General features: G+C 39.5%; 1 protein-coding gene across 1 annotated transcript; it reads right to left on the bottom strand.

Moving 5' to 3' along the window:
- Positions 1–5,955: 5,955 nt before the first annotated feature.
- SPAM1 (sperm adhesion molecule 1) lies at positions 5,956–24,980 on the bottom strand. The gene is made up of 4 exons (XM_074825481.1): positions 24,966–24,980; positions 11,539–12,729; positions 9,025–9,114; positions 5,956–7,254 (listed from the first exon to the last, which is right to left on the bottom strand). The coding sequence occupies exons 2-4, from the start codon at positions 12,505–12,507 to the stop codon at positions 6,553–6,555; spliced, it is 1,761 nt and encodes a 586-aa protein (XP_074681582.1). The 5' UTR covers positions 12,508–12,729; positions 24,966–24,980; the 3' UTR covers positions 5,956–6,552.
- Positions 24,981–25,474: the final 494 nt, after the last annotated feature.

Raw genomic sequence — 25,474 nt, 5'->3', positions numbered from 1 at the left:
AAAAAGTCTTGGAGGGTTTGTCCAAGTTCAAAGATCTGTTACATTGTTCTAAAATCTGTTATATGTTTTGTGCAACTGTATGATTATGAAAGGCAATTCTTTATTTTGCAGACAGTTTGCTAATAGAATATTGTATGTAAAAGTATTGCTACCTTGCTACAATTAGCAGCTCAGAGGACATTTGTTCTTGCAGCTAAAAGCCTGAGTTGCGGCACAGAAGGCCACAATTCATTATCCCGTGTGGCTGTAGACAAGCCACTTAATCTTTCTGGGAAACATTTAACCACTGATAAAGTATTTCACTTTTCTGTCTTGTCTATTGAGATTTACACACTTCAGGACCAGTTTAGCATTTAGCAGTATTACGGGGCCATGCAGCACGTAGCACATTGAGTCTCTGAAGTGACAATAAAGCAGCTTACTCCATTGCAGAGACTTATTTGTGCTATAAAAATTTATAACAGTGGATCTTAAGTTTCAGATTATGATGGTGGTGATGCTATAAATGGTCAGCAAAGCTTGACCTGAACTAACACTGCATATCCAGATATTTCCACATTTGGGAAGAAACAAGCTGTTTGGGACCCACAGCTCTAGTTCAGAGTACTACCAAAGAGCTCAGATCACATTATCTGTAGTTTAAGCATGGATTTTAGTGATAGCTGAAGATCTTAATGAGAAGAAACCTTCAGCTGAGTGAAATCTCTAGAGAGGAGAGCATGAGAATAGATGATGTCTCTCTCTGGTATTTTCAGATTTGTCCTGATATACCAGATGTTTGGAAAAAAAACCCTGTAGAATAAGCCGCACATCTTCTCTGCTAATGAGGTACCACATTAGTGAGAGACTGGTCGTCTTTTCTGTTTGTAGGCCAGAGTTAAGCAGCTGCTTTGCTAAAGAGAATAGAAAGACTGTATTGAACTTTTCAGTGAAAGCATTGTAATGTACCCGCCAGTGGCTGTGTGCGTCATCCGTGCCCTCTGCTGGCTGGCGCATCAGAGACTCTTTAGTATGTAGCTTAAATTTTTGTCACGCTCCAGTGAGAGAAGAGGTAAAAAAGGATTTCTGTAAGGATTGTTACACTGGCAGAGTGGGGGAGACTAAGAACTCTGTGCTTTGGATACCTACATTTGGTATATGCAGCATGTACTGCAACAATGCAGAGGATTTACAGACAGCCCAAGTCTATTATTAGTCCAGTGCCCTTAATTACTAGCTGTCCCAGCAGTAAGGTACTTCGTACTTTGGTGTGACATTAACAATATTATTGTTATGGGACTGCAGGGTGCCCTTAGCCTCCCTTTAAATGGCTGGTTGTTAGGTCCCTGCCTCAGGAAATCATCACTTGACACTGTCAAGCTATCATCTTGTCTCAACCTGCTAGTAGCCTGAGGGAGCAGTGCACACCAGAAGGAGACTGCTAACATATGGTATATTTCTTCTGCAGGATCTTGAAGTTCTGTTGAATAAATATATTTTCTGAGATGAAAACAAAGGCAGAGAAGGGTAACTGCATATTGTCTGATGTCTATATATATATATGCTGCTGAACACGACACTTTGGAATTGTGTGGACAGAAACAAAATGTGTCTGAATGGATAAAGTAGTGATTCACATTAATTTTCATACTGTCTGTTTGTGTCAATTACTAATCAGTAAATACCTTATCAGTTATAAACTAATGGTTATACACACATACACTGAAAAATATCTAATTACTACTGGTCAAGGAGAACTATAACCAGTATACCATGATGGTAGTAACACATTAGTGAACATAATGGAATCCAAAGTTGCTCCCTTAAGGATGCTAATATTGATAGGTGCCCTTTAGCTCTTTACCCTTTACTTTCTCATATGTAACAAGGGGACAACAAACACAGGCAAATTTTGCAGTCCTGAGTACTACTGATAGGAAAGAGAAAAGTAACTGTGAAAGGTTCAGAACACCTACATGAAAGAATGTTCTCTAAAGACTCTGATCCTTGACTGGTATACATAAACACTTAGGATTGATCTTGAATACTGCATTTTTACATGACTATCAGCATAAAGAAAAATACCGTGATTCTGGGTGAAATTTCCATGGAGTCTTTGCAGAAAAACAGACAGAAGGGTCTGGAATAGCCACACACTGGGAAACATCTAGAAGTGTTAAGCGATGAAGTTAGACTAATAAGCTTTTTGAATCTGTTTCCAGCCACCTGTACAATGGTTTTCAGTGGGAAAGGAAAAAAAAACTGCCAAGAAAGAACAACAAAAAAGAATTTCTTTAAGAAAGATGAAATTGTTAAATAAGGCTGTAATTTATTTTTTTTAAGCCATGCAATAAACATTGTTTTGTATCGATGTTATTCTTTAGAATTAAACTCGTGACTGTCTTGAAATCTCAGACCCTAATTTTGCAGGCTGTTTTGCTTTGGCAGAACGGGTATCTGTCAATGCCAAGGGGCTTGCACAAGCACGCTGTGAAAAACCTTCCAAGTTTTAAGTATGTATTCTTGAAGGATGGAATTTACTTGTCTTCTTAAAAAGGTCATCAATGCTCCATAACTGAATATGTTTTAAAATTATGTAACTGTCTTTGCTGTCTTGTTGTTTGTATTGAAAAGTGATGGATAGGTACATGTACAAATCCAATCTGTGTCTGGGAGTTGTCTGGTGCATATTGCACAGGTATGAAATCTTCCACGCAATTCCTTGTTGATATATATACAACAGGGTGTCCCAGTGTGATGCAGGGATCAAAGCATATATTGCTGGACTCCTTGGGATGCTAGTCACATCCTAGGCTGTCTACAAAGTGGTCTTATTGACCTGCCTCTCAAAATCTCTCTCCATGTTGTCATATTTAATACAGAGAAGCAAGAAACTGCAAGGCAGGGACTAGACTATGATTTCACTTCTGTTCAGATTCTGTAAGTGCCAAAAGGCATCTCTCTTTAAAGTACCAGTATCTTTGGGTGACCCAGAATAAACAACTCAATAAACCAGGTCCAGATTCTGCAGATAGAGAAGCAGAATTTCAATTGAAATTTTAGCAAACTTTCTAGACATTGAAGAAGGGCACTCAAGGTAGTTAAATGACTTTCATTTAGATCATTTCATCACACCCATTTTAGCATTTCCCAGGCCCTGAGTATTGCCAGCCTGAATTCTGCCTAGAAGGGAGAAGTACAAAATAATGTCAAAGCGAAATCAACGTTCCTCTACTATTTAATCTTTTGGAAAAATACAAGAACATAAACTGAAACTGTAAGGCTACAGAGACAACTAATGTTTATAGGAAATGAAGTGAATGCAAGGTGAATTTTTTTTGGGGGGGGGATAGGGGGGATCTGCTTTAGGAGAATACAGGCTTGGCTTTGAACATAAGATAGTCACCAGCAATGCAAGGCATAGAACCCCTTTTCCTTCTTTTCTCTTTTCTTACTCCATGAAGACTGGCTGACTCCATGGTGACTCTTTAGCGTAGAATATAGGCAAGACAAATACAATACAGAGCAAAATAATGTATTTGGAAAATAGTGTAATTTTACACAGCACGTAGCTGGCCTGAATCTCACTCTGGCAAGAAGTTTGTAGGATTTAAAGTATGAATTCCAGATACATGCAGGTAATATAAGTATCTCAAATGAGCACTCGAAAGGTGGTTGGTAAAGCATTGTGCATCAGAGCACAAAATAGATAGCTATTCAGGTGTGCAGCTTAGGAAGACACATTTCTGTGGACAGTTTATTGCAAGAGTGCTTTCCTCTCACCTTCCTTTTACTTTTCTGATCCCGGGCCGCTCTCAAGAAAAAAAGAGATCGGATCAGATGGATAGGTCTAATCTAACATATCAGTTACTGTGTTCCTTTATCTTTACAGTGGGCCTCAGGGAAGGGTTGTTGATATTAAATGCCAGGTAGATAAAAACTGTTGAATGGGAAGAGACTGGTCTGTCCACATTCCCCACTGCTTCGCACTTCCTCTGCATCCACTGGGAGGTCCTGGGTGTTCTGTCTCAACTCTTCTGTGATTTTAAACTTCTCATTCCTCCTTTACTGGTGATTCCATGCTTTCCCCATCACAAATGCTCTGCCTGCTATTACTTGACTGATAGTCAAAAACATTTATGGCAAGACTTCTAGATTTTGTGAACCTGTGAGCTCTCATATCACAAAGTGCTACAGATCCAGTGTCTGAATTTCAGGGCACTAGATACAAACAAGCAAACCTCTGGAAACTTTGCCAAACATTTAATAAAGCAGCGTAGCCTTTGAACTGGAACTCTATGTGCCAATGTAAAATTTTAGCTGTGTGTCCTGGTTTAGCCAGGATAGGGTTAAGTTTCCCCAGCAGTGGGGGGGAGCTCTAGCCGGGTTATTCAGATACCATGCAGATGTCACATCCTGGCGCTGAAGCGGGACAGTCGGTTACCGTGTGTACTGTGGGATTTGCTCTGTTCTCACTGCTGTATTGATAGATATTTTGCTCTGTTCATTGTTATTACTGTTATTGTTGTTGTTTGTTGTGTTGCACTGTTGTATTAAACCTGTCCTTATCTCAGCCTCAGGGCTTTGTATCTCACTCCCTTTGTGGGGGAGGGGCAGCGGCCGCATGGTCTCAGACCCTGGCAGGGACTAAACCACCACACCGTGTTAAAATGTTCTGCTGAAAAAAATAAAACTTCATGTAAGTCATACAACATATGCTAAGGCATTACCAGTGATGTTTCCAGTTTTTAGAAACGCTTTGACAGGTATCACAACTGCAGTGTGAAAGGGAGGGACCTCAGGTACAGGAATTATGATACCATGGCTTTTGCTTACACAAGATCAAATAACCAATATCAAAGCTGCAGTTAAAAAACCATGTTTTTACAGAGGTGATCAAAACCAGCTGGATTCTTCTGTGCCGGACAGTCTGCTACATACTTATTTTTTATTCATGATTCTACTTGGAACATTAATGGCAGAAATAGCTTTGACTTATGGACTCAACACCGTAACTGCAATGAGAAAATTGTCACTTCCTCTTGATAACTTGCTTTCCAAAAGCCATAAAACATTATTTCTCCATGTTAAGTCTAAAGGCTTCATCTATTTTTCTGCATGTCTGCTATGACTGACAACCTGAAAATTCAAAGGCAATGGATATAATATGTTTTCTGCTAGATTAAGACAAGAACTTTTCATAAATAAAGGACTACTATATTGAAATCCCAGGTATTTCCATTAGTGAGGCGGGTTGTATCTGTGGGAGGTGGTGATTTATTTATGTAGATCATGTCTAGCTCTAGGGAGGCTTTTTTAATGTATCCATGCCAGCAGCCACTCTTCACCCATCAGAAGCCCAACTGTCTATTAAGCATCTGACATAATAATTTGAGAAGGTTATTTTATCAAATAAACTGCAGTTAATTGCTTCTAAATGCTTAAACTGACTATATGTAAATCATTACTAGAATCCTGATATGATACTGGGAGTAGTTTTCTTCTGGGGTATTCTGCTACTTTCACACCGCTTTTGGCAATGGAATAATATTAAGCAAATAGTGTTAGTTTTGTCAGCAGACTGGATCAAAAAGGTGGTCCTGAGATTGGGGATCACAGGCACTGTAAGTGAAGAAAGGGACTCCCAAGTCCTCAGTGCCACTCATTTGCAGCCTCTACTGCTGGGTCTCCCTGAGGAGCAAACTGATTTTCACCAAAGAGATTGCTCAGGAAATAGTCAGGCATAGTGAAAGTCCCACACTCACAGACTTTTGTCCAAATGGCACGGACAGCCCTATACAGGGCTGGCTGGACGGAGAAACTAGGACTGGTGACCAGTGCCAGTAGGGAGTACAGAGGCAGATCAGATGAGTTGTGAGTATTGTCCAGACAAAACATCTGAAAGCGAAGGAGGGGACATCTGAAATAAGGGGGAGGGCTTGGGAGAAGTAGGAAAGAAGGATAAACCACTGCAGCTCAAATTTTAAATAATGAAGCTGTAATATTTGAAGTCAACATTTACATTAAAGTTAGAACCTTCTGAAGAGTTGTGAATATGCTTAATTAAAAGAAAAACCACAGTGTCCCTGAAGATTTTGTGGAAATAGAGAAACATTACATCAATCAGATAAATGTTATGCTGTGAAGTCCCACAGATCAAAAGTTAAGCCAAATATTTTTAAGAGCTAATTTTCATATGGAATTAAATTAATTTCTGCATAAGGCATCAAACCTGTTGAGTGCTGAGACTCAATGAAATCCAGGTTGAGATGTATTTAACTGGCTTAACTTGAAGAATACAAAATGGTATTATCAAGATTTTTTTTCCCCCAAATATAACTGTTAAAAATGTAAACTGTAAAAAAATGTTTCTTATTCTGGACTATCCTTTTGTATGATATAACCAGTATATACAGACCACTATATCTTTGGCACAAATAGTTTACAGAACTAAACTGAAGAAATACGTTCAAGCTGAAGTGTCACCTATGGAATAGAAAAGGTTACCTGATACAGATAAGGCCACATGCCTTTCAGGAATGATTTTTCTTTGTAAATAAAATCTTTAGAATTTCAGACAAAGCCAGGGAGAAGAATATTCTCACTTTCATGGGTCACTTGTATTAAGGTTCTCAAAATTAGAATTAAACAAAACAGATTAAACATCCTTATTGTATAGGATGAAGAACAACTGAAAGTACGAGTATCATTTGCTTCTAAATCATATCTAGTGGCAGCTGTGTCAGTGTTATATTCTGCAGTTGTTATGTTGAGTTTATTATTTCCAAAGGTAGATGGGAAATCTTCTATTTCAGTATGTGTAGGTGTCACCTTACTCTGAGAGGTAAATGAAAATACAGTTCTGTTAGACAGGATCTTTTCTTCAGAGGCTTCGATATTAGAAAGTGAATTTGAGGATATCTGAATGCAAATATCTTCTGAAATGCAAACATGGAGGTAATGGATGTCATTTATATCAGCTCTAGGTTCACAACTGTGCCCTTCATAACAGTGGCAATCAAATTTTTCTATGAAAGTTTGCAGATCCTGAAATGCTGGTTGCCCTTGTAGAGTGTATTTTCCATCCTTTGTCATTTGAATGACAATATTCTCAGGATTCAGGTGAAGATAGTCACTGGAATTCCATTTTTTCCGTGCGCAAGCACCAGAGTCTTGGCATAACACTTGGCTACAGATTCTGGCTGCCATCGTGACATTGATGAGGTATGGGGTCAAAGTCTTCCGAAGATAGTTGTCCAGAGCTCTACAGGTGTTCTGCGAAAAGAACATCATACCTGCATAATTTAGTTTTTAATTAGTAATTAATTTTAATTTTAATTTAGGTTTTGGGGTTTTTTTTAATTTTAAAATGCTGTCATTGTAATAACAGTACCGTAGTGGGTATCTATGAATGTTTCTCCTATGGTTTTGATAATAATTATAACTGGTTGTTGGAAGCAAGTTTACCTGAGAAGTTGCTATGTAGTTCAGGGATCACAGAAAATTTATGTTGGGTAGTTGCTGGAGATGTTATGAAAAGCACTTATATCAGAAAGCAGACAACTTTCAGCTTTCATTTTATCTGTATATTTCATTTCGAATCGGATGCATCTAAACAAGTTGCATGAAGGATTGAAGTTCCTTTTTGTCTTGAATGTTTTGAAGGGATCTTGGAAAAAAAGCTCACTTCTTCAGCCTGAACAAAGAATTTTTCTATCAAATCATCTGTGTGAGACTTCAATTTTCCCCTGACCTAAATAGCTAGGCTGCAGGCATAGGGAACTTTCACAGCATTTTTGAATGGAAACCATTTTGGGAGGATGATCAAATTGAAAATATACTAAGAGAATTGACCATTCTAATTGATCATGAAGTTGGCATATGTTGTGTGTGTGCTTGGCGCAGTTTATTAACCAGAGGCTTTGGGAACTCTTTCTTTGCTTCTGATGCTATGTCTCCTTAGGGCATTTGCCTAATACCGCGTGTAGATACAGCTAATATTTACACCCGTGGAGATCACTTTGGTGAATCTGAGGTATATGTTTTTCTTTTAGGTATATATAAAAACCCACCTAGAAATTTTGGTTGATGCAATTCTCACAGAAGTGAGGCTCACAGTAATATTTCATTGCTGAAAGGCTACTGACTGTGATAGCTGTAAAAACCAAAAGGTGCAATTAATGCACATAGTCTAACTGGGCTGTGGAAACTTTTATTTGCTCACACAAATCTCAAAATTCAGCAATAAAAGTTTTTGCTCATCTATGTTCTGGTATTAGGGTAATGAGCAAAAAAGCTTCATGTGCAATTGATATCCGTTCTCAAAGGCAGGCACATACAAAAAGTGGGATGCTTTGGGGAATTTGACCCTTACAGAGCTGTGAAGGTTTATTTGGCCATGCTTTCTGTGAAAGCAGGCCCAGCGGTGCTGAAGAGTTTCAGTTCTTTGCTCTTAGAAGACTTCAGAAAGGTCTTCCCATACAGTAGTTTATTAGATCTAGTTTGCCTGGGTATGAATGAGCTAGTTTGAAAGATTTATTTGAACATCCTTGTAACAATGTTTCTCAAACTATGTATTTGACCTTCCTAAAACAAATTGGATTTTTTTTCCTCTTCTGACTCAGATCTTTCTTAAAATGAAATCAATCAAATTACTACTTACGACACACAGAACATGCTAGAGCTGAAATTTCAGACTGACTCCTCCTAGTGCTTTAAATATTATTGCTAAGTGCCCCACTTTAAAAAGCAGAAAGGTCTTTTAAAAATTGTTCTGGACAAGCACAAGTAATTTTTTCTGTAGCTCATGACTGGAATGTAGGAATTCTTTCCTTAAATTAACTAAACAAGTGCTAACTTGCCTACAGTTATCATGGTAGCTTGTCCAGTTACTCAGAGCCAACACTGATACTTTGAAAGATTGAACTCTTATTCTGTGTAGTCAATTACAATCTTCATAAGCTTCAAATAAGTAATCAGAATGCTTTATATCCTTTTCATTTTATTGCTCTTTAAAAATGTCATGTAATAATTAATCTGGCATACCTTATTTTGCGTTAAATTCATATCACCCCAGATCACAATTCCAGAAGCACCCAGTGCAGCAGATTCCCCAATGGTATTTACCAGATCATCCTGAGGGGAAATGGGCAAAGAATCATACTAATGTAAGCAAGCTATAACATAAGGGCAAAAGGTATAATGCATATAGTAAATTACATATCCAAAAAACCTGCTTTGAAGACAGCAAGCAATTATACACATTGCAAACATTCTGGTCTCAATTACACTTTTATTCTGGGATTGGGTTGCACAGGTGATGCCAGAAAATGTTGCCAACTATATGCAATTTATATGTCATCTGGTTAGAAAAACAAGGCTGTAAAACTGAGCCAGTGGTTAGGCATATGACATACAGTCCTCCAACCATTTTAAGTTTTTATTTGCTGCATTGCCTCCTGGTTGCTCAGAGTTGGTAGTAACCAGCTTCAGTAACGCTGCCTGAAGCAGAGGAGCAGAGGCTGGAAAGCACAGCTATTTTATTTTTTGTTTTTAATTTAATTACAGTTACCAGAAAGCGCTAAAGCAGAAAAGTACCAAGAGAAAGAGCTTTCACCAACAGGAATCTCTTTTCTCCAGAGAATGGCTCTGACCTTTTACAGAGATTGATTTGGGAAATTTGTTTCTGTGCAGTTCTCCTTTTAGGGTCAGCTATTAGCCCAGCCCTAACAAAATCTTAATGCCCATCTGGAATGTGAGAGAACAATGGGTAGAAAAAGAACAAGGGAAAAACAATTTACTGCAGGGCACAACACATGAAAAGGAAGAATGTAAGGATTACAGGATTTAAATTATTACCTAGAAACCCAACAGGGACCTTGACAGCACCCTTTGCTCCTTGAAGGTATCCACAGAGCTGAGAGCAATGCCTGGTGGTGCTCTATCCAGAATGTGAGAAGACACCAGGCACAATGCAGTCACCAGGACCACAACCTGTAACTTCCTCTTCCTCATGTCCTAGATGACCAGGAAAAGATTCCCGAGATTGGTGGTATCTCTGATAGGGTGGGTGTATATAAAACTGTGAAGGGAAAAGTGTATCCAGAACTGCAATAAGATGATCATCTTTACTGATGATCTTGATAAGGACATAGAGTGTATCATCAGTAAATTCGCAGATGACACCAAGTTAAGCGGGAGTGTCGATCTGCATGAAGATAGGGAGGCTCTACAGAGAGACTTGGATGGATTGGATCGGTGGGCCAATGTTAACGGGATGAGCTTCAACAAGACCAAGTGCCAGGTCCTGCACTTGGGCCACAACAACCCCATGCATCACCACAGGCTTGGGGAGGTGTGGCTGGAGAGCTGTGTGGAAGAGAAGGATCTGGGGGTTCTAACTGACAAGCAGCTGAACATGAGCCAGCAGTGTGCCCGCGTGGCCAAGAAAGCCAACGGCATCCTGGCTTGTATTAGAACTAGTGTGACCAGCAGAAGTAGGGAGGTGATAGTCCCCCTGTACTCTGCACTGGTGAGGCCACAGATTGAGTATTGTGTCCAGTTTTGGGCACCTCAATATGAGAGAGATATCGAGGTGCTGGAGCAAGTGCAGAGGAGGGCAACGAAGCTGGTGAAGGGCCTGGAGAATAAATCCTATGAGGAGAGATTGAAGGAGCTGGGACTGTTCAGTTTGAGGAAGAGAGGGCTAAGGGGAGACCTTATCACTCTCTGCCTGAAAGGACATTGTAGAGAGGTTGGTGCTGGTCTCTTCTCACAGGTAATTAGCAATAGAACAAGAGGGAATGGCTTTAAACTGCAACAGGAGAGGTTTAGACTGAACATTAGGAAAAAAATTTTCACAGAAAGAGTGGTCAGACAGTGGAATAGGCTGCCCAGGGAGGTGGTGGAGTCACCATCCCTGGATGTGTTTAAGGGTCATTTAGATGAGATGTTGGGGGATATGGTGTAGGGGAGAACTTTGTAGAGTAGGGCTGATGGTTGGACTTGATGATCCCAAGGGTCTTTTCCAACCTGAATGATTCTGTGATTCTGTGATTAGACCTTAATTAGAGCCTAGCCTTGACTACCCCATGAGATGCTGAAATACCATTTAGAAAGCTACTTGAGTACAACTAAGGACAGAATTTTCTCACTAACTCTTAAACCCTTTTTTAAGGAAAAGAAAGACTTCCTTTTATTGTTTTTCCTTATAACCTAAAAAGCAGACATTAAGCCAGCCTAGTTTTACTAAATCTCTTTGGAAGAAGTTACTCATACTTCTTTCCTCTGACCTGATGTACTAAATATGCTTTCTAGCTTTGTGATATTTTGCTACATGTGAGGACTACTCAGAGAATAAACCACTATTTGATAAATATCATGAGGAAGGTTTGACAATGTGTTCTGTTTGGTGAAATTTCTTTGATGGATTAATTTAATATTTTAGACAAAATCTACACACTTTTTTTCTGATACAAGTTAGCATATTTGCTAAATAAGTGTCACCTGGTAATCTCTTTCCACTTAAATGTGAAATATTTAAGGTCTAGCTCCACTCACCTGGGAGAGATACTCCTCATAGACATCTGTGAATACTGGACGTGTATATACAAAAACTGGAAGGGGATGAGTAGAGTTAGAGACATATGAAATTCTAATGGCTTCTTGAACTCTGTTGCGAACAAAGAGCTGGGCATTTCTGGAAGATCTTAAGGCTGTCTCTAGATAGACAGATGGATAAAGTGCTGTGCTTTTCTCCCACAACCAATTAAGCTCATTATTTCTTTCTATTTCAATATCTAAACAGGTTCCTGTATAATTATGTGGGTTTTGTTTGTAATCATAGTTATAACAGTCTGGATAAAGGTAATATCCCCACAGACGATTTGGCTTCATTTCTATGCCCAGCTTTAAAGATTCCAACATAATTGATTTTGCTGCAGCTTCAAATTCCATTTTAGCTATAGGCCTGGCTTCAGCTTCTGATAGACTCAGGTCTCTCTGCTGAACCAGTTCAATGGATTCCTGTCTATAAATGTCTTTTGATCCCCAGTTCCTTATCCACACAGGTCTCCAGTTTTCCCAGTCAATGACAGCTAATCCAAACTGTTCATCTGAAGGAATATAGAACTGGATGTCCTCTTTGGCTTTTTTTAAATGATTCTCCAGCAGTGAAAGTTGAGGGAGTCCTCCATTGAATGCCTCTCCTGTGACTTCATTTTTGTAAGGATAGTAGCCAAGCCTGTCTGGATAGAAAAGAGTGATGTTTTGCCCAATGGATGTCTTCAGTGTGCTTCCAATGAGAGAAAAAAATTTCATGTCCAGCTGCACTCCAGTCCTTTCAGTACAAAGTTCTGTAGGAGCATTCCAGATAGAAAGGAAAGGTGAATTAGAAACAAGTGGACGAGCTCTTATGTTCAGAGATGAGCAGCAAGAAACTAGAAGAGTGGCGAACACCATACTGGATGCTATAGGATATGTACAGGTAATACACATACCAAAACTTCGTATTTGTCTTAGAGTTTTCATTGTAGCATGTGCAGTGACATTAGGTGCTTCTGATCAGACAAAAATTGAATAATCTCTGGGTGTCCAGAAGGTTGGTAGTCTGTCAAAAGCTTTACTATACAATATATTTCTTCAGATTAATACCTATTAAGCAATATTCCTTAGGTCTAAAATAGGGATGTCCTTTATACGGGGTTCTCTCTCATTTCAGGCTGCAGGAAACCTTTCAACAACTTCTGAGACCTAATACAGAAAAAGAGGCAAAGTAGATAAAGTAAGAGATGATAAATATTTCATTTCTAACCATGAAACAAATACCATTTGTGATTTTGAATATATTGTAATCTTCGAATAAAATTCTCCTTTGAAGGAAAACCACAATGTACAATCATAAAGGAAATAAACTGTATATAAAATTGTATATATATATAAGCCAAATAAAAAACTGATAGCAGAATGGTATCCAGTGACTCACGGATCAGAATGAGTATGCCCTGTAGTAGTCTGGGTGCCAGTGACTGATGTCTGTAAACATGAGCAGTCTCACAATGTTTTCTCTTAATCAACAGAAATCTATATGTAATATTTCTCACCTATCTCAGAATAAAGTTCTAGGTCTTAATTCATTAATTTTGTAGAGCACTTAAGGGAAGATGCAAGATAACACAAAATTGGAACCCAGACTGTTGTACACACACAAGAAAACAATCCATGTATACTCATTTAACTCAGTGAGATATTTGAAATATTATAGGCACTCTATCTTCTGTCCAGAGCTCTTTTAAACAGTCTCAGAAGCTGAATATCATCTTCGTATATAGCTATCTGTATGTGGGTGGACGCCATTTGAGACAGGTTAAATGACCCCAAGTCTAAGTCTCCCCAGGTGTGTAATTCTTTAGGAAAGTTGAGGTGGTCCATACACCCTCAGTGAGCAGTCACACTTTTTTTTTCCAAGAACATCATGGTAGTGGTGGCAGTCATGGTGCGGTCATCAGCTTTTACATAGTAGCACAGTAGCTAAAGCATTCCTCTATGCAGTAACTCACCTGAATCCACTTTCCTCCTGGTTTTGAAAGGGTTCAAACCTGGATCTGTCACTTTTCATAGAGGCCTCATGATAAGGCTGTAGGGTATCTAAGGAGTATATAAGAGTGTGCATGAAAATACAGGAGTCACCATGAAGTGGGCCACAGGGTGTCTGGCAATGTAAAATCTCTAAGCACAGAGATTTTGGGTTGTATTTACTGAATTCAGCTAGGACTGGAAACTGCAAATCTCTGGTCCCTACCCCTTGAACTATCTCTCTCCCTCTGTCTTTTCCATGACTACTTAGTGTAAAATTTATTAGCTGTATGGGCACAGAATCATAGATCTCTTTTTCTCAGCAGTGCATACAGACAACAGGTTGCAGTTATTACCCATTTTCATTTTTTTCATCATCCCTCTGGCTGCATGATTATATTTTTAATTTGTTTCAATAAAATGGCAAAACACCTCCATCCATCAAATTGTTGCATACCCAGAAAAGTTTGACAGTATAATGAGAGGTTGATGGAGACTTTAACCTTCCTAAATCGAGCCTCAAACCAGATTCACAGCAGAGACTGTTGTAGTAGTAGTACAATGAGATTCCCTGTGTATGTTCACATAGTTTCATCATTTTTGAATCTACCGAAAACTCCAGATTTGCTATGACTGTGGGAGAAAACCATGTGTGAAAGGAACTGTCATGGGCAAGAGGGGAGACAGAGCAGTGTGACTGAAATTTAGGCCTTAGGGGGATCAAAACAATGAAGGAACCTATGTCAACAAATGGACTAGATCCTGCCCCTGGTCACAGACATCACAGTCTCTAGAGGTGATTCTGGGATTCTTCACTTGAACATGACAGAGGGTAATTTGCCTCTTCTGAAAACTAGGAGGAAGTAAAGGACAAATGCAAAAGTTGTACTGAAGGAGGAGATCTCTAGGACTTGAGTTGCCCAGAGGAGGGGTTTTGCATTACAGGGATCTTTAAGAAATGCCAGCACCTAGACATTTAGGTTCCCAGATTAGCAAGTCTATTTTGCAGACCCCACTTTGCTTCTTCTGCATCCATCATTTCTGATGCCAACAGGCAGTAGGGATATTTTCCCTTTTATTCTTTTCCTTCCTGGGCATGCTACCAGCTCTTGGTCATTGTGTCAGTGGAGAAGCATAGAGCTGCTAGCCATTCTTTTTGCCGGGTGCCCAACCTACCTGAGGAGGGAACAAGAGCCAGTTCAGTTTTCTTTGCTTAGAGGTGACAGCACATGTGAGTGAAACCAACTACTTAAAGACACAAGCGTGCACAGCTGAAAGACTGGCAAACAAGCACCAATAGCAAGGACTCCTCAAAGAGGGTTTGGCTGTACAGGAGGAATTTTTTTTCAAAACAGAAGCTTATGCTCCTGGAGTAGGAAGTGCAAGTAGAAGGGGCAGAAAGTACACCCATGCAATATCAGACATCCCTTCAGAACTCATCTGCAGGTATATGAAAGACAGGTAAGGAAGGGAAGTAAAATGTAGAATAGGCGGTGAGGTGCAATGTACAGCAGAGCTAGAACTGCAACAGCTTCCTCCCGACAGCCATGACAGCACCTCTGTCTTCTCAGTGGCACTGCCACCAAGTCTCTAGGGCCCAGTTTCTGACTATAAGTTAAGGGACTTAAAAGCACATTCTATTTTCTCTACCAGGAATGTCATCAGCACCTTTCTTCAACAGACCAGCACAAACTTTCAGCTAGGATTTTGGCCCTGTCATCCTCTTTCCCTCAACATAATGCAAATGGGTTTTGCGCCACACTGAGTGTCCACAGTGCTATGCACATACCTGCAAAGAGTTCTCCGTGTCCTTTCACAAATAGCTGAGCTCTGCTCAGATGTAGTTCTGCACTTTTTTCTTTAGTTTAACTATTTTTTTTCTCCTTTACAGGAAAGCTTTTAATTCTTTCTTCAATGGACAAGTTTTCATCAACATTTTGGAAGAAATGGAAACCAATGGTTTCAAAGCTAAACTACCAGTCAGAAAGGCCAGCCAGAAAGGAGAAGTGAAACCATAGATACCTGAGACCCTGGAATCAAGAGGTATATATGATGACTGCTTATTGCTTCCATATTAATTTTTTTTAAAAAAAAAAAAAGTTGGATTCTCTTTCATGATCAAGCTCTTTGGTTTTCTTGGGATGATGAACAAGCAGCAGTAGACAGAAGTTCTAACAGTTCTGATTTGGATTCCCTCAACTAGTCTTCAATTGTCCATTTCACTTTTATCTTACAAAAACCTTATCAATCACAGGAGGCAAACAAGTTCTTAGTATAGAAGCAGCAGATGGACTGAAGTCTAAACATCCATACAGATATTTCATCATTTCACAGCTGCCGATGTGATAACTAAAGAAACCCTGCCAAGAAGCAGTTTCATAAGCTAGACTTAGATCATAGATCCAATCACCAGGAAAAAAGGTATGGCTCTGTTCATTTAAAATGCGCTAAGAGCAGTACCTCATTTGCATGGCATCTGCTTGATGGGACTTGTAGAAAAGAGGGCTTCATGCACTTGCCCAACTGCCTAGAGTTGACAGCAGGAAAAAGCCATCTCTCTTCTGAGCTAAACAATCTCAGTTCTCTCAGCCTCTCCTTATATGACAAATGCTATAATCCCTTATCATTGTGGCAATTTGCTGGACTTGCTCCAGTATGTCCATTTCTTTCTTGAACTGGGGAGCCCAGGGGTGGACACAGCACTCCAGGTGTGGCATCACCAGTGCTAAATAGAGGGGAATAAACACATTCCTTGACCTGTTGGTGACAGACACTCTTGTTAATGCCACCCAGGAGGCTGTTGGTTTTCATTGCTGCAAAGACGCATTGCTCACTCTAGTCAGCTTGGTGTCCACCATGACCTTCTAGAGCCTTTTTTGCAACTGCTTTCCAGTCAGTTGGCTCACAAGCCTGTACATGGGGTTATTTCTTTCCAGGTGTGAGACTTTGCATTTGCTTTTGTTGAACTTCATGAGGTTCCTGTCAGCCTGTTTTTCCAGCCTGTGGAGGCCCCTCTAAATGGCTTATCATCCTCTGGCATATCAGCCACTCCTTCCAAGTCTGCATTGTTTGCAAACTTGCCAAGGGAGCGCTCTGTCCCATTGTTCAGGTAATCAATCAAGATGTTAAATAGTATTGGACCCAGTATGAACCCTTAGTGTACATCACTAGAAACAGGCTTCCAGCTGGACTTTGATGGGCCTCCAGCTGGACTTCCTGGCACTGATCACAACCCTTTGAGCCTGGCAGTTCAACCAGTTTTCAGTTTCACTGTCCATTTATCTAGCTTGTACTTAATCAGTGACACTGTTACGGGAGCCAATGTTGAAAGCCTCACTAAAATCAAGATCAACAATATTCACTGCTCTCCCATTGTCCACCAAGCCAGTCATCTCTTTGTAGAAAACTGTCAGATTGGGCAGGCATGATTTCCTCTTTGTTAATCCATGTGGACTACTTCCAATCACATTCTTGTCCTTAATGTTTGGAAATGTTTTCCAGAATTATTTGCTTTGTCAGCATCCCAGGGATTGAGATGTGGCTGTGCTGACCAGCCTATAGATCCTTGGATCTTCTTTTTTTTACCTTTTTTAAGACAGAAGTGACTTTTGCTTTCTTCTAATCCTCAGAACCCTCCCCCAGTCACCGTGATCTTTCAAAGACTATCAAGAGTGACCTTACAATGACATCAGCCAGCTTCTTCAGCACATACATTGTGCCCCATAGACTTTTGTATGTCCAGTTTCTTTAAATGCTCCCTAAACTGATTCTTCTCCACTGAAGGTAAGTCTTCCTCCTTCCAGTCTTTCCCATGGGTCTTAGGAGCCTGGGATCCCAAAAAGCTGGTCTTTCCAATACAGACCGAGGTGGAAAAGCGATTGAGTACTTCTGCCTCTTCCATATCCTTTGGCACTGGATCTCCCGCCTGCCTCATTCAGCACTGGGCCCACATTTTCCCTCATCTTCTGCTGCTAATAGACCTGTAGAAGCTCTTCATGTTGCCCTTCACATTTCTTGCCGGATTCAACCCCAAGTGTGCTTTGGCTTTTTGAACCCCATCCTTACACCTCAGACAGTGTCTCTGTATTCCTCCCAGTTCACTTATCCCTGCTTCCACCTCATGTGCTTCCTTTTTATGTCTGGGTTTTGTCAGGAGCTCCTCCTGCCTTTTTTTTTTTATTTCCTGCATATGGAGATGGACCATTTCTGAGCTTGAAAACAGTGATTCTTGAAAATCAACCAGCTCCTGGATCCATCTTCTCTCCAGGGCTGTCTTCCATGGGATTCTTTCAAGCTGATGCCTGAAGGTGCCAGTGTGTGCTCTGCCGAAGTCAGTGGTTGTGATCCTGCCATTTGCCTCATTCCCTCTTTTCAGGATCCTGAACTCCACCATCTCATAGTCACTGCAGCCAACGCTGCCCCCAGCCTTCACCCTCCTTGTTTGTAACTATGAGTCCAACAGACCGTCTCCCCCTCCTGGCTCCTACATTATCCAGAGTGACATTTCCTAAGATGGTACAGACTGAGATTTCCAGGGCAAACTAAAAGAATTCCATACAGAAATGCTGGGGGAAAATACTTTCCACTTATGCAAATACAGCTTATTAAAATTAAATAAAATTATTGTACATAAAGAGCTGAGATGCACTGGCATTTGCCAGGACAGTGATCCTTTATGTAATTGATTTTGTAATAACAAAGTGAGATCACCTCAGAAACGAGCTGTAGGAGTAGTTCAGCTTTTACTGTGCCTCTGGCTCTAGTTATGAAAGATTTCTTGCCCCCATCAAAGTCAGAAAACTACAGGACACAAATGTTATTCTTTGTTCCTGTAAGCTTTTTTTATAAGTGGATTTCAGTAATAGGCTGATTTGATGTAGAGGGAAAGAGGAAAGCAGTGTTTTGAATACTACATTTACTGTTTTAGCTTGAACTCATTTATTATTGGCTAATCTTTCAAAGTTTGATTTAACTGATTGTTGGGAAATGGTTCTCCAAATTTTGCTGTAATGTACTCTGCTGGGTATAAGTTAATAGATTATTTTATGTGATAGTTTCCAGTTAAAACGATCGCCTTTGGCCCAACCTAACGATGACAGCTCTGATAAATGTTACTCTTTTCAGTCTCCTTGAATGTAAGTCTAAGTGAGCTGAGTCATAAAGCTGCCCTTGTCTTTGTCAAAAAGTCAATATCTTTACAATATATTAACACTAATTGCTCTGGGACTACCTGACTAGAAGTACATACTGATGGTTCTAAATGCCCTTAGTCTAGGGAAATAGCTTCTGCTTTAGATTTTCCCAAATTTGGCATTTGTAAAGGTTAAATATTAGAGGAAATCATAAGGATCTTCTTAGTTTAATTATTTCATCATTTTTTCACAGCATACACTGGACTGCAGAAACACACATGTTTGAAAATGCAAGTGTGTTCCTGTATTTTGGTAGCTACATGGTCATAGATCTGGGCCATGCCATGTGACCCTGAAAAAAAATGCTCCACTTGGCCAAAGACAGTTAGAAAATAAAAGGGAGAGGAGTACTGTACGTACCCTTGAACTTCACACAGATGTTATGCTCCACAGCCAGATGATGTGTCCCATCAAAAATCATCTATTACGCCTTTTGGCTTATATTCAGGAAGTGCCACTAAATGTTAGAAGAATTCAGCTTGGGATTTTTTATGAAAATTAGACATGAGAGTCCATATTTAGCCTTGAAATAATTAGACATCGCTTAGGCAAGTCAGATCTGCTAACATTAAAAATAAACTTAAGCCAATAAGCACAACCAGTATCTGACATTCTTATGTTAATAGTCTTAACCACACTTCTCAAATTTCAAGCAAAAGTCCATAAAATCTCACACTTTCCCTGTTTTAGTTTGTACACCGAGAAAGCAGGGGTACTCTTTATGATTTCTAAGGGAGAAGATGAGTGTTACTGAGGTGCAGTATCTGGTTAAAACACTTCCAAGCCTGAGATCATCAATATAATTACCATTTTAGATTACAGATGACATAGTTTTCAAGTGTTTATTAACTGTTTCTTGCATTGCAAACAGCGTGTGTGTTACTGCCTATTAATTAATGACATAAAATAATAAGAGAAAATACTGATGTGAAAATTGATTGGTCTTTTCCCTGTGCTGAGGAAAATACGGATACAGAAGTTTGCACGTGGAACTGCTTTTTCTGAAGCAGCAGAAGAATCTAACTCTTTAAACCTATACATTCAAGTCTTTAAATCCCTGTAAAGCTGTGGTGTAAGATACATGGTCAAATACGCAGTTGAGACCAGAATATTGAGGACTTAGTCCCTATTCTTTCATTTTCATATAAACACTAGCTACGTTAGTGTAAAAATAACTCCCAACATTGCAGACAAAATATGGTACTAGACAGTGTAACTTTATAAGTTCTTGAAACGAGTTGCTTTGTATCTTCCTATATCTGAAGGCTATGAAAATACAAAGTTGTGAAAGATGTCTAAAGACTCAACTCCAGCTTCTGTGAAGAGATCAGCACTGATTCATTTCTAAGGAGAAATAGAATAGACTCCTAAGGAGCAGAGGAACGGACTAAGGATATGTTTAAGTGTTAACAAATTTAAACTTGGAACCTGAAGCAGAATCCAAAGGGGTTTTTTTTAAAAAAGGTATCAGCAATACTGATACAGTCCATAGACTTAGTTTCTCTGAATGGGATCAAAGCAGCCCGCACTGCTAGGAGAGAGCTGTCTGAGGTCAACGTTTATATTTTTCATGAGTCAGTGGAAAATACTTAATGTGTGTGACATCCCCCTGCCCTGTCCTTGGGTGCCCTTGGTGGTGCTGTTGTGAGAAATGGCCCCGTTCTCTTCCATTCTGTTCTGAAGGGGTCCTTCTTCTGAATGAAGGGAACAGCATCACTGCTGGAACTTCAATTTAGAGAGGATTTAAACCCTCCTGTTCTTTTTAGAGAGGAATGTCCTGGGCTAGAGGCTGTTTGTTCATTACAAACTGGTGTCAGAGTCATGAAACAGCCACAGAAGAAAGGGAAGAATAAGCTTGTACTTATATTGCATTCCCCCTTGGGTCATTTTTGCATTTCTAAAAGAGAAGGCAAAGATAGTCAATTAACAAAACACACATGGGTGTTTTGAGGATAACATTAACTAACACTTGTGAGGAATAGGAAGCTCCTCAGAAAGAAGGTCCACCTCTGGAGGTATGGACCATCTGTGCTGCACAGCTCATGGCAAGTTTAACCTGACCAGACATCAAGTGTGAAGGATGGTCTTTGCGTAGTAGGATGTAGCCTCGTTGTTATGAATGTGTTAAACTGCACTTGCCTGTAAAGTCAGAATTTGGCAAGCACTTATTTTGGCAGGGGTTTCTAAAACTCCACCCTTACTTGAGTATAATCTTCTCAATTGGGCTAGGGCAACTGTTTATGAGGCCACATAATGAGTTGTTCAGGTTAAAAATACCTCAGCCAAAAGAAAAGAGAGGAAGGGCTTTTTTATGACTAAGGACATGAACCAGCGAAACTGGCTAGTTTAGCCAGCCTGTCTGACTTAAGAAATGCTTGTCAAACAACACCCCAGTGCTGTGGCTGTTCTTATCATCAAGAACTGCCAAACCATCTCTTTCATCATTGCTTACTCCCATTCTTGAGTTCTGTTTCTGAGTACAGGGCAATGAGTGCATGAGGACCTGAAGCCTGAGAAAAACTCCAAACAAATTTCTGTGCTAGCATTCCTGACTGTTGCCTGTGGAGGAAATCAAAATATGCCAATGATGGTCAGGAACTGAGCATCCAGGTTGTAGACAGCCCCCCTTAAAAAGATGTATACAAAAGATTTATTCAAACTACTGTTCAGTTATTTAAATGTGAGTCCACTATATGTTTTTATTAATATGTCCCAATTATTTTTTTATAGTCTTATGATGACTACTGCAATGTTCCGATGTTCCATGACTAATTTCAAGTGTTAGGAAAACCTCTATCATCTTCATTCTCATTTTTTTCTCTTGCAAGTTCTAATTCTCAATTTTATAAAAATTCTTAATATCCTAACAGCCTGTTTATTGATGTTCTATTTTGTTTTTTAGCAAGTTAACCAAATAAACTGTCTGAACACATTTCCAAGAGTATTTGGAAAATTTCCTTTGCTGTATTGTGTATAATTAGGCTTGGCAGAACTCAGATTCCATAATGACAATTTCCATTGCAGAGGAATCAGGGACAAGATAAAGAGCCCATCACACGTCACTTTGCAGAGTATTCCATCTTGCTAAGATTTTTCTGCAGAATGTTCACTGTCTCCTGAATCTCTAGTGCTTTATGGCAAAACAAGTCCAAACATTCTCTATAGCAAGAAATATGCATTACTAGTCAATATAATATTAGAAAAATATAATCCTATATCTACCACTAATATTAATTAATATACAGCTAATTAAATCACATACCAATTCGGGAGTATATGTGGATCACATTTCTGTACTGCACTACTACTGCCCTAATGTAGAATATTGGGCAAATCACAGCCCATTTTTTAAAAGCAACTAATTGTTTTCTTTGGTTTGTTTTTAGTTAAATACTTTTCATTGTATTATACTGAACCCTCTTGAATAATTCTAATTAGAAGCCTTAAAAAAAATCCCAAAAAACAACCCTGATTTTCTTTGGTTCAGCCTGTATATTCAACCTGTTCTTTCTTCTGACTACTTGACAAAGTTGTAGATAAAATTTTCATAGAATGGTTTGGGTTGGGAGGGACCTTTAAAGGTCATTTAGTCGAAACCCCAACTGGGGACATCAACTGATTAAATAATCACCCCAAATTATCTTTGAATAGTTTCATCAAGGTAATGCTTTGAAATTCCACCTAAGATGCCCAATGTCAGCTTTTTTGCAGCAATATCTTGTATTCCATTATCATTTTAAACTCTTTTGGACACCAGTTTTTACAAAGGACTGTAGTGCAGATCACTGTACACTTGGAGTTGCAGTACAAGACCAGGCTTCCTAAGCAGTTTACTAGATCTCCTCAGTTAAGCTCTTCCAAACAAGACATTGTTATACCTACAAGTGTATAAACAGTATCAAAGGAAGCCCATAAAATGATTATAAATATGCTATTAATAAACAAGTATGATCATCATCTCCCATAGGAATATTATTTTGAAAACCAGAAGTTTGAAGTCAACATAAAAATATACAATATTCTTTCTTTCTAAACCTTCATGCAGCACCGAAATAACTGCAATACATTTTTGGACAAAGCAGGTGGCATTTGTCATCTGTGTTAAAAAATACATTTTTCCCCCAGCAAATCATTACCCTAGTCTAGGGATAAATATGAAAAAGTGATCTACACTGTACAAAAGTAGCTGTGCCTTTGGAAAAGGTGAGATTGCTCCGGAGAACATCTGCAGAAGAGACAGAACAGGCTTTTACTTAATCCTTGGAAGTAATGCAGTGTTAAAATTAACACAGCAACCAGTTCTGAACATGAAACATTTCAGTCACAAAATTATGTCCTCTTTTTTTGAAAAAATGGGATCTTTCAAGAAAGATGATTGTGGCATTCCTTTTAAAAGTAGGGGAGCAGGTATACCCCAGGAGTAAACCCAACATGCATGGATGAAATTATTCCTGGATTTTCAGTAGCAATGCTTCATAGCTAGAGCAACAGGAGGCGGAGGTTGGGGGAGGGTCCTCAAAGGGAATTATCCTTGGAAATAAATATGTATTATTAACCTCAGTACCAGATTATATATTAACATCTGTCTTCACAGTATGTGGTTTCAAGTTCTCTTGTGCTATACCTGAATGCTCTTTTAAACTTCCTCCCCTGGGACTGTAATTCATTCCGTATTCCTTTCTTCCACATGACTGTATATAAATAAATACAATCTGAGGAAAATATGAAACTGCAGTAAAGAAATGAACCTTCCCTCAAGAATAATTTCTCTTTCCTGCCGTGTTCCTTTTCACCTGCTGTTTCTTCACAATCCTCATAGTCTTTTGTTATTTTGATAAACCTACTAATACCGAGGAGCCGGTGTAATTGCCACCCATCCCTGGAGATAAGTGAGAGAGATGGGTAAGCAGATGTCAAAGTCTCAAAACAAAGGTGAATACAAAGCTATGCAGAACACTGGTGATTTATAAAGGAGACATTAGCATTATCGAGCACTGTTTTGGGAAACAGTTATGCAAAGAATCAACAGTTTCAACTGAAAAGAAGAAAGGAGCTCAGTTGGACCTTCCTGAGCAAGCATATTAGCATAACCCTTTGAGTAAGCCTAAGGAAAAGGATTTACAGTAAGGGAGCTGAAAGCAGAGGCTTGCAGCTCTGAGCAAACAGCAATTTCTGTTTGTTTGGACGTGCCACTGCTAGGGAGGCAAAGCTGGTGTAGTCCTTGCGAACAAACAGCCAGGATACCTGACCTCATCACATGTCTTCTTACTGAAATAACCTGCAAACCCTCACAAATTTTGACTAAACAGCAAAGCTGAGAGACACAATGAAGTCATCAAGTTTTAAGGATAAGAGACCTTAACATCTAGTGTGTTGAGAGAGCGAGTTTGGACCACCTGCCATGGGAGCTGGGACTCACACAGCATGTGCCATTCAGGCCTGGCTCTCACTGCCCACACCCTCACCCTCTCTCAGATTTCTCCTCCTTGGAGGATTCAGTAGAGACCCATGCCAACCCACACCTGTGCAGTGACTGCCCAGCACGCACTCGATTGTTTATAAGCAACTCTGACTCAAACCTCTTGCCTCAGATATTTTGTGGATTGCCTTGCCCATCTGTGGCTTCATATAAAAAATAGCTATTACGCTGCAACATATCGTTTACCTGAATTGAAAGGTTGAAATCAATCAGGTGTCTTTTCTTTCATCCTGACTAAAAGCATTCACTAGGTACAAATAAGTTATTAAACTTCCCCAAGCATAAGTTTATTCCAATAGACTCCTAAAGAAACAAAAATCCCTATTAGCCTACTCTTACCTGTAAATGCAGACTATTCCCACCTCCCTAGAAGAGTTGCCTAGATTAACAACTTAACCTAAAAAGCTTGAAACAAGTCTTATTTAAAGTGAGATTGTTTTAGCAATTTTATTAGTATGGAGACACAGATTTTACTCAATACCTGTGACAGCTGTGTATTTGCAGTTTATAAGTAATCTTTTGTGTGTGCAATAGTTCAATGAATCACTTGCCTTTGAAAAAAAAAAACCATGCTGAGAGAGAAGAGTGATAGTATCACACATGGTTCATAACAGCGGTTGTTACACCTCATGATTCCTGACAATCTTTCTGGAAAGTCCTACCAAAATTTACCTTCCCTCTCTGAGATTTAAATTTCAATAGTAAAAATTTAAGCAACATAAAAATAAGCAGTAAATACTTACCTACATGAATCCACAGGTCAGGGCTTGCTGGAGTGAATGAACGGGTGAGTGGACAAAATAATTAGCCTTGTCTGGAAAGGCAGGGCTCCGGCCCGGCCAATTGGGATTTGTCATTTGGTTAAAACTTTAGCATAATTATAGGGTAGCTGACGAAAGGTGTCTCCTGTCACAGCTGATTGCAGTAAGTAGTATAACAACACATTACCTGTCAGAGGTCTTACACCATGTTTTATAGTCTACTGAACAAATGCTTTGAAAGAGTTTTTTTCTTAAGTAAGAAATATTTTATAGTTTGACTTAATTTTGCTTTTTGATGCAGCAGTGGTTTGACCAATGGAGATAAAAGTTATTTTCATGGCTGTGCAGAAATGGGGTAAGGGGAAGCAAAACTGCGTTCTCTGTTGCCAGAACGTTGAGTACCCCCAGGCGGTGCATCCACGCTGGGCGGGAAACAAGGCCGCAGGAGGAGATAGATCCTCCACTGGCAAGCAGATGCTGAGGTTGTTGTG

Source organism: Strix aluco, chromosome 5 (assembly GCF_031877795.1).
Source record: "Strix aluco isolate bStrAlu1 chromosome 5, bStrAlu1.hap1, whole genome shotgun sequence".
NCBI lineage: Eukaryota > Metazoa > Chordata > Aves > Strigiformes > Strigidae > Strix > Strix aluco.
This window is presented reverse-complemented; position numbering and strand designations above follow the sequence as displayed.

What these genes read in the sequence shown, in the direction of transcription:
- SPAM1 (XM_074825481.1), bottom strand. Translation starts at nt 12,507, where the DNA reads ATGAAAACTCTAAGACAAATACGAAGTTTTGGTATGTGTATTACCTGT. An exon ending in ATGAGGAGTATCTCTCCCAG is followed by an intron (nt 9,115 to 11,538) that starts GTGAGTGGAGCT and finishes ATTTCCCCTCAG; the next exon opens with GATGATCTGGTAAATACCAT. An exon ending in TGAATTTAACGCAAAATAAG is followed by an intron (nt 7,255 to 9,024) that starts GTATGCCAGATT and finishes TTCTTTTCGCAG; the next exon opens with AACACCTGTAGAGCTCTGGA.